Below are 10,000 nucleotides of genomic sequence, written 5' to 3'. Positions count from 1 at the left end.
GCGGTATTGATTTTTTATAACCGCGGTAAAAAACTGACGCATCACCGCGATATTGCGGTTAACCGCGAGACCCCAAAACACCCCCCCAAAAAAAAAAAAAAATCACCACAAATTTATTGGTAACAAATCTTTATTCTTCAAACCATACAGCCTACACACAACCTCTACATAAACCATAAATACAGCATAACAAGTGAACATATGCTGCCTGTATAATTCGTCATTGTACAGCTAACCTGTCTTTTTCCGAGCAGACTTTTTGAAGGAGGAGCTTGTCCGCCTCCCCCTTCTCCATCCATAGATCTATTTTAGGGCTGGCCCGAATAGCGGTTTTGAGCTCAGGATATTCGGCAGTAATTGGTAGCGAATATTCTAATATTCGTTTAAAAAAAAAAAAAGACGAATTAATCCACAGCAACATTTTCCACTGACCCCCGGCCCCGAAAAAAATATATTTCTCACCCCTTTCCTCGGGCGTTCGGGCTCAAGAAGTCTGTGATAGGCGTCTGTTTTTTTTTTTATTCACACTCTTCTTATTTCTCATTAAATATCTACTAGATACAGATTATATCTGTACAGTATCATTTATTTCACTTCCCTCCTGAATATTTGGAGTGCATTATGTCTCCTTATGTTGTGTAGTTATGTAGTTTTCACCCCAGAATTTCTGCTGCCTCACACCAGGCTTCGGCTGCATCGCAGGGCAGGAGCGCAGCTGCGTTACGGCTATTTCGTTTGAATTGTGCAGTGCAGAGTATTACAGATTTTGTATTTTTGCACTTGGGCTATTAGCTCAATATTAAATATTTCGTTTGTTTATAAATTATTTTATATTCTTAAACCATGTTAAATTATATTCGATTGGAGGAAATTAATTCAGACATCATTTCTTTTTTGTCCCGTTACCGTTCCGCAAAAAAAAACCTTCTTTTAATCCCGCATCAGCCCGCCACATACACAGTTTTGCCGCACCTGCCCCGCGGTCCTAAATAAATTTAATAAATTACATTTAGTGCTTAAAATTAACAAAAAATATTTATTAAAACCGCGCTGAATAGTGCGGTCACGTTTCTTACCACATTACAAAAAAAAAATCGGTGTGTGTGTGCGCGTGTCGGTCCATTCTCCGCTCCTTTTTTGTGCTTAGGGTTTTTTTGTTGCGTGCATGAGATTTCACTGCGTGATTATTACAATTTTCTTAACTATTTATTAATGTGCTCCCACATCCTCTGGATTGATTAAACTCCTGTTCCCGCCAATAACAATTCAGTTCTGTCTGTGCCGCAAGATATCCTGACGGGACCCGCGTCATATAATATGTTGATTAAAATGTCGTGACGTTAAGAAATCGGCTCGCAAGAGACAACCGACCAAAAAAAAGACATTAGTTCCATTTTAAAATAATAGAAACCTGTCCTTTATGTTTGACAATTTTTGTTTCACTTTACGTGTCCTTACTCATCTGAAGTTTATTTATCTGAACTGAGTTTTATATGGTTATATTTGTAGCGGTTCTGAACTCAGTTCCGCGTGCTGTGAAAGAGACAAGGCGCAGCGCATTTTACCTCAGACTTGGTCAGATAACAACATTTCAGTAAAGATGGTGGTTATAGTTTAATATCATTGCTTTGCTGTTTGAACTACACTTCAACCAACCTTACTATTTTTACCAAGACTGAGGCGCAATGCTGCGCGTTCTCCGCGGTGCTCACGCAGAACAGCCAGCAGCCAGACAATGAATTAATATATTTTACTTTCTCAAAATGTGACCACGGAACACCTTACATGGCTCTATGGTTTACCTTATGGTGGGTGAATTAGTTTGATGTGTTGGCGAGAGGTGCAGACACCACTTTCCGGCAAAACTTGCAGAGGATTCTCTTCTGTTCTGAGTCTTTTTCTTCCTTTTTTCTCAACTTACTGAGCCTGCCCTGTAGCTTCCATTTCCGAGCCAATATTAGTGCTGCTAATCTTCACTCTCTTCAGCAGCCTCAATGGAGACGAAGTGAGCAGGACCTCAATGAGTACCACGCACCGCGTTTTGCTTAACCCATTCGCCGCCGCGCCAGTGCAGCGGCAGCAGAGATAAATGACAAAAAATTTTATATTCGATATTATGAATTTTGAGATCGTTTGACACCAATATCTATCGCGATCAAAATATATTTGATATATTGCACAGCCCTATAGTGTAGGACTTACACTTGACATATTAATACTGAATTCACCACAGTTGTGCTTATATGGAGCATTTTACTACCGCTCAAAACGCAGTCAATCAGATTTGACAGCCATAAAAAAATGCGGTAATGACGGTAATGAGCTCATCACCGCGGTGACGTCCCATAACCGCGGTATTGCGGTAATAAAATTATCGTCACAGCCCTAGTTCTAGTGCAGAGTTTCAGTACTGTGTTGGTGGGAGGATGTGGGGTCAGGATGATGAGAGTGGGTGTGCTGTGGGCAGGATTGGGATGGGGGGTAGTGCGGGAAGAGAGTTCAGCATCCTCACAGCCTGATGGATGGGGCTGTCTCGCAGTCTGCTGGTCCTAGACCCGAGACTCCGCAGTCTTCTCCCTGATGGCAGCAGGCTGAAGAAGCTGTGTAGTGGGTGGGAGGGATCTCCTGCCAGACGGAGGGCTTTCCGCGTGAGGCGGGAGCTGTACAGGTCCTGAAGGGAGGGGAGAGAGGTGCCAACGATCTTCTCAGCTGCTCTCACGATGCGCTGGAGGGTCCTGCGGCAGGATGCTGTGCAGGCCCCGTACCACACGGTGAAACAGCTGGTCAGTATGCTCTCGATGGCCCCTCTGTAGAAGGTGGTCATGATGGGGGTGGGGACTCCAGCTCTTCTCAGCTTGCGGAGAAAGTAGAGACGCTGATTTGCCTTCCTGGCCAGTGACGCTGAGTTGGTGCTCCAGGAGAGGTCCTCTGTGACGTGCACACCCAGGAACTCGGTGCTGCTCACCCTCTCCGCAGCAGTTCCGTTGATGAACAGAGGGGTGTGCAGTGTGTGAGTTCTCCTGAAGTCCACAACAATCTCCTTGGTCTTCTCTGTGTTCAGAGAGAGATTGTTGTGTTTGCACCAGGAGGCCAGGCGGCTCACCTCGCTCCTGTAGTGTGACTCATCGTTGTTGCTGATGAGACCCACCACCGTCGTGTCATCCGCAAACTTGACGAAGAGGTTGGAGGTGTGTTCTGGTGTGCAGTCGTGGGTCAGCAGAGTGAACAGGAGGGGGCTCAGTACACATCCTTGGGGAGCCCCTGTGTTCAGTGTGGTGATGCTGGATGTGTTGCTGCCAACCCGCACTGCCTGTGGTCTACCAGTCAGGAAGTCCAACAGCCAGTTGCACAGGGAAGTGCTCAGCCCCAGACTGTCCAGTTTGTGTATGAGCTGTTGGGGGATGATTGTGTTGAATGCTGAACTGAAGTCAACAAACAGCATTCTGACGTAGGTGTCTTTCTTGTCCAGGTGTGTGAGGGCTGAGTGGAGAACAGTGGAGATGGCATCATCGGTCGAGCGATTTGACCGATATGCAAACTGGTAGGGGTCCAGGGAGAAGGGGAGTGAAGACTTGATATGGTGCATGACTAGTCGTTCGAAGCACTTCATGAGGATGGGGGTGAGTGCAACCGGACGATAGTCGTTGAGACAGGATGGCGATGCCTTCTTAGGGACAGGGATGATGGTGGTGGCTTTGAAGCATGTGGGAACCACCGCCTGACTCAGAGAGGTGTTGTAGATGTCCGTATAAACCTCTGCGAGTTCCCAGGCACAGTCCTTCAGCACACGACCAGGAATGTTGTCAGGTCCAGGAGATTTTCGAGCATTGATCCTGCTGAATGCTCTCCTCACACTGTCTGGGGACAGCGTTAGCACCTGGTCACCAGGAGGAGGGATGGATTTCTGGGCGGGTGTGTTGTTGAGTGGCTCGAACCTTGCGAAGAATCCATTCAGGTCGTTCAGCAGAGATGTATCGCTGTTGCAGGTCTGTGGATGGGGTTTGTAGCCTGTGATAGACTGAATCCCTTGCCACAGGTTCCGTGTGTCTCTGCTGTCGCTGAAGCGTTGGGATATCTTCTTGGAGTACTGCCTCTTAGCTTTCCTGATGCCGCGGGACAGGTTGGCCCTGGCTGTCCTCAGGCCTGCCTGGTCTCCAGCTGTGAAGGCTGCATTTCTAGCCTTCAGGAGCTTGTGGTCCTCTCCTGTCAGCCATGGCTTCTGATTAGCCCGAACAGTGACGGTCTTGAGGTCGGTTACATCATCAATGCACTTGGTGATGTAGGCAGAGACAGTTTCTGTGTACTCCTGAATGTCCGTGGAGTTGTTGTGGGTGGCAGCCTCTCTAAACATGTTCCAGTCTGTTGTGCTGAAACAGTCCTGAAGTGCCTCTGAGGAACCCTCTGGCCACACTCGTACCTGCTTCAGAACTGGTTTGGTGACTTTAACCAGTGGTCTGTAAGCTGGCATTAGCATAATGGTGAGGTGGTCAGACGCTCCGAGGTGGGGGAGGGGGGAGGCTCTGTAAGCCCCTCTTTTTGTAGTAAAGACCTGGTCCAAAGTGTTGTTTCCCCTGGTTGGAAAGTCTATGTGTTTAAAAAGTCCAGAAAACACACTCTTTGGGTCTGCATGGTTGAAATCTCCAGCCAGAATGAGAAAAGCATCTGGGTGTGCTGTCTGCTGCTCACTGATGTACTGGTACAGTTCATTCAGTGCTTCACTCCTCACGCTGTTGTTGGAGGTCGGAGGGATGTAAACAGCAGCGATCAGCACGGCGGAGAAATCTCTCGGTAGATAGAACGGACGGCATTTGATAATCATCAGTTCCACTACCGGTGAGCAGTGTTTACTGACCACAACAACGTTTACTGACCACAACATCGCTGATGTAAACACAGAGTCCGCCGCCGCGGCTCTTACCTCCGTCAGCTAGCGCGCGGCCCGCCCGATAGCATGTTAGCCTCTCCAGCTGAACGGCGTGGTCCGGGACGCTGTTGTTGAGCCAAGTTTCCGTGAAAATATAAACACAACAGTCTCTCACGGTCTTCTGAGTTGACTGAAGTAAGCGGATGTAGTCCAGTTTATTGTCCAACGATCTTACATTCGCCAAAAGCATGGTGGGGATAGCTGGCTTGTGTGGGCTAGCTGCTAGCCTCGCTCGGATACCTCCCCGCTTACCGCGCTTCTGCCGTCTCTCCCGCCGCCTGTGGCGCTTCCATTGTGGGCGAGCTGCAGCGGTGGGGGTCGGTGGGGGTGCGGGTGTCCGGAGCACGCCGCAGGCTCGCAGCTCTTCTCGGAGATCGCGGTTTAAATCCAAAAGTGAGTTTCTACCGGCTTCCAGCAGAAACTCACGGCTGTAGGTGCGTTTCAGGACGTGAACGCACGACAAAGACGTACAAAAACAGGACAAAAAACACGAAAGCGCTGTATCCTCGGGAGAGCGAGAAGCCGCAGCGTGTGCACGCGCCGCCATCTTTTTGTACTCTCTAGGCTAGACACTAGACACTAGACTAGACACTTTAGATAAAGGAGATTCTATGCAGAATAATAATAGTGACCACACAAAATATTCAGACTGTGCACAATTTCAACCTGTTTACTAAATGATATTCAGACAGTAATGTTTGAGTTATTTTTAGAGGACAGTAAATATATGTTAAAATAGAAGCTGAACAATAATTACTCTAAATTTTATCACAGTTTCAGTTCCACTGTGATTCTCATGATACTGTAATAAAATATCTGCTGAAATGTGGGAGATAATTCACCCTCGTGCACGACTGTAGTGTCGACATCTGAAGTGTGTTATGGGGGTGTGGTTTACTGGGGCAGCTGGGGGAGCGGTGGGGGTTCTGATCCAGCTGAGCTCAGTCTGAACTCCTTCACCCTCCCAGCAGGCCTGCAGCACACATGCTAATGCTAACGTGAGTGCTAATGCTAATGTGAGTGCTAATGCTAACCCTGTAGAGATATCTGGTGTAGATATTATTACCTGTGGTTCCTCCGGTTCTGCTGCTGGAACTCTGTTCCGGTTCCTTGTGTTCCGTAACAAAGGTTCTGAGATTCATGGTTCTGCACTCAGAGTGTTTTTGATTTGGAGGAGAGAGATTAGATACCGCTGAGGAACACCAGCCACAGGACCAGCCACAGGACCAGCCACAGGACCAGCCACAGGACCAGCCACAGGACCAGCCACAGGACCACCGGTTTACATTTCTGTGTGGGCCATTATACTTATATTACATCATAATGTTCCTTTAGGCCAATGAAAGTGGAGAGTGACGGGTGGAGAGTGACGGGTGGAGAGTGACGGGTGGAGAGTGACGGGTGGATTCGGGTTGTGAGGATTTATGGCCTCAGAGGTGTAGGATAGTAGTGATGTGGTTGTATCGTGTTGTTTTCTGTTGTTGGGTCTTAAACTGAATCTGATTGTTTATAGTTTTTGATTTTGATTATCTGTAATTTCTGATCTCAGTATTAAAGTTCCTGTTTAGTTTTTTATTTTATTTGTTCAGATTTGTTTCCTGTTTCTCCACAGTGGAATCTGGTGTGTGATTCGGAGTGGAAGGTCCACATCGCTAAGTTCTCCCTGCTGGTGGGATCCATCTTCGGCTACCTGGTTCTGGGGGTTCTGGCTGACTGGTGAGTAAATCTGATAAATGTGGGAAATAAAAGTATAATCAGATCAGACTTCAGGAGATAAACGGTCCTGAACTCAGGACTGACCTCGAAATGCAGGAAATAACACTTAACCCATATCCAGCGCCAGGACTGTCCCGGGTCGTGTCCTGACCGAGACTCAGCATTGGTCCTGTAGAATTAATCCTGTAAAATTAGTCCTGTAGAAATGGTCCTGTAGAATTGGTCCTGTAGAATTGGTCTACTAGAATTGGTCCTGTAGAATTAATCCTGTAGAATTAGTCCTGTAGAAATGGTCCTGTAGAAATGGTCCTGTAGAATTGGTCCTGTAGAATTAATCCTGTAGAATTGGTCCTGTAGAATTAATCCTGTAAAATTAGTCCTGTATAAATGGTCCTGTAGAATTGGTCCTGTAGAATTGATCCTGTAGAATTAATCCTGTAAAATTAGTCCTGTAGAAATGGTCCTGTAGAATTGGTCCTGTAGAATTAGTCCTGTAGAATTAGTCCTGTAGAATTGGTCCTGTAAAATTAGTCCTGTATAAATGGTCCTGTAGAATTGGTCCTGTAAAATTAATCCTGTAAAATTAGTCCTGTAGAAATGGTCCTGTAGAATTGGTCCTGTAGAATTGGTCCTGTAGAATTGGTCCTGTAGAATTAATCCTGTAAAATTAGTCCTGTATAAATGGTCCTGTAGAATTGGTCCTGTAGAATTGATCCTGTAGAATTAATCCTGTACAATTAGTCCTGTAGAAATGGTCCTGTAGAATTGGTCCTGTAAAATTAATCCTGTAAAATTAGTCCTGTAGAATTAATCCTATAGAATTAGTCCTGTAGAAATGGTCCTGTAGAATTGGCCCTGTAGAATTAATCCTGTAGAATTAATCCTGTAGAATTGGTCCTGTAGAATTGGTCCTGTAGAATTAATCCTGTAGAAATGGTCCTGTAGAATTAGTCCTGTAGAATTGGTCCTGTAGAATTAATCCTGTAGAATTGGTCCTGTAGAATTGGTCCTGTAGAATTGGCCCTGTAGAATTAATCCTGTAGAAATGGTCCTGTAGAATTAGTCCTGTAGAAATGGTCCTGTAGAAATGGTCCTGTAGAATTGGTCCTGTAGAATTGGTCCTGTAGATCTGGGCTGAATATGATTTATACTCCATGGATGTGGTCACATATTATACTCTGGGGTTTTGTGATTTTCGGCGCTCAGTCCGGATGGAAGCGACTATTTGGTTATAAGGTTCAAACTGGAGCCAAATGAACTAAAAAATGACCAGCGATTTTTTTCTGTCTGCAAATTGATTTAATTATTGATTTATTGATGTATTTATTAAGTTATTGATTATTGATTGTTTGCCATGTTAACAGGTTTGGGCGCCACCTGGTGTTGATAATTTCGGTGTTCTTCACGCTGGTGTTCGGCATGACGGTGGCGTTCTCGGTGGACGTGACGATGTTCAGCACCCTGCGGTTCTTCGAGGGATTTTTCCTGGCAGGAATTACGCTGTCTCTCTACGTCCTGAGTGAGTAAAACCTGATCTTCCTCTTCCTCAGCCTTTATAACCTGCAGCGTCTGCTTTAACATCGTCCTGTAGATAAATCAATAAACGTCCTGTAAAAGACGAGGTTGGATATTTTTCTCTAAGACGAATTTTTGTCAGGTAATTCTGTGATAGCTTAAATTCATGATTATGTTCACGCTACTGTTTTGTTCTGTTTAGCTAGTAATATATATATATATATATATATGTGTGTGTGATGGTGTGTGTGTTTGTGTGTGTGTGTGTGTGTGTGTGTGTAATGGTGTGTGTGTGTGTGTTTGTGTGTGTGTGTGTGTAGCACTGCCCAGTTTCAGAATGTGGGTCATGTTTTGGAAGGAGAGATGAAGGCCAGCAAACTGAGTGTGTTTTGGAAATGGAGAAACAGGTCAGAGTGTGTGTATAGTGTGTGTGTGTGTGTGTGTGTGTGTGTGTGTATAGTGTGTGTGTGTGTGTGTGTGTGTATAGTGTGTGTGTGTGTGTAGTGTTCAGGGTGTAGGGAGCAGTGTGTAGGGTTTAGGGTGTAGGGAGCGGGGTGTAGTGTTCAGGGTGTAGGGAGCAGTGTGTAGTGTTTAGGGTGTAGGGAGCAGTGTGTAGTGTTTAGGGTGTAGGGAGCGGTGTGTAGTGTTTATGGTGTAGGGAGCAGTGCGTAGGGTTTAGGGTGTAGGGAGCGGTGTGTAGTGTTTAGGGTGTAGGGAGCAGTGTGTAGTGTTTAGGGTGTAGGGAGCGGTGTATAGCGTTTAGGGTGTAGGGAGCAGTGTGTAGTGTTCAGGGTGTAGGGAGCAGTGCGTAGGGTTTAGGGTGTAGGGAGCGGTGTGTAGTGTTTATGGTGTTGGGAGCAGTGTGTAGTGTGTAGTGTTTAGGGTGTGGGGAGCAGGGTGTAGTGTGTAGTGTTTAGGGTGTGGGGAGCAGTGTGTAGGGTTTAGGGTGTAGGGAGCAGTGCGTAGGGTTTAGGGTGTAGGGAGCGGTGTGTAGTGTTTATGGTGTTGGGAGCAGTGTGTAGTGTGTAGTGTTTAGGGTGTGGGGAGCAGGGTGTAGTGTGTAGTGTTTAGGGTGTGGGGAGCAGTGTGTAGTGTTAAGGGTGTAGGGTGTAGGGAGCAGTGTTTATGTGTAGGGTTCAGGGTGTAGGGAGCAGTATTCATGTGTAGGGTGTAGGGAGCAGTATTCATGTGTAGGGAGCAGTGTGTAGTGTTTAGGGTGTAAGGTTCAGGGTGTAGGGAGCAGGGTGTAGTGTTTAGGGTGTAAGGTTCAGGGTGTAGGAAGCAGGGTGTAGTGTTTAGGGTGTAGGGAGCAGTGTTTATGTGTAGGGTGTAGTGTGTAGGGTTTAGGGTGTAGTGTGTAGGGAGCAGTGTGTAGTGTTTAGGGTGTAAGGTTTAGGGTGTAGGGAGCAGTGTTTATGTGTAGGGTGTAGTGTGTAGGGTTTAGGGTGTAGTGTGTAGGGAGCAGTGTGTAGTGTTTAGGGTGTAAGGTTCAGGGTGTAGGGAGCAGGGTGTAGTGTTTAGGGTGTAGGGAGCAGTGTTTATGTGTAGGGTGTAGTGTGTAGGGTTTAGGGTGTAGTGTGTAGGGAGCAGTGTGTAGTGTGTAGTGTTTAGGGTGTGGGGAGCAGTGTGTAGTGTTAAGGGTGTAAGGTTCAGGGTGTAGGGAGCAGGGTGTAGTGTTCAGGGTGTAGGGAGCAGTGTTTATGTGTAGGGCAGGGGTCGGCAACCTTTGACACATGGAGTGCCAACTTTAACATTTCTAGTCAATGAGTGTGCCACTATCAACAATAATAAATAATAAAAAACACACACAAACTAAGGGAATATGTTCTACAAATTTGGATTTTT

The 10,000-nt window shown here is 46.3% G+C and overlaps 1 protein-coding gene across 1 annotated transcript in view; it reads left to right on the top strand.

The window, feature by feature from the left end:
- slc22a23 (solute carrier family 22 member 23) overlaps positions 1-10,000 on the top strand; it is a 43,114-nt gene that overhangs the window by 19,640 nt on the left and 13,474 nt on the right. Inside the window, exons 2-3 of the mRNA XM_049482599.1 lie at positions 6,537-6,640; positions 8,005-8,159. Coding sequence (XP_049338556.1) covers positions 6,537-6,640; positions 8,005-8,159 — 259 coding nt within the window. The remainder of the gene's footprint in view (positions 1-6,536; positions 6,641-8,004; positions 8,160-10,000) is intronic.

This window comes from Astyanax mexicanus, chromosome 8, assembly GCF_023375975.1.
Source record: "Astyanax mexicanus isolate ESR-SI-001 chromosome 8, AstMex3_surface, whole genome shotgun sequence".
Lineage (NCBI taxonomy): Eukaryota > Metazoa > Chordata > Actinopteri > Characiformes > Acestrorhamphidae > Astyanax > Astyanax mexicanus.
This window is presented reverse-complemented; position numbering and strand designations above follow the sequence as displayed.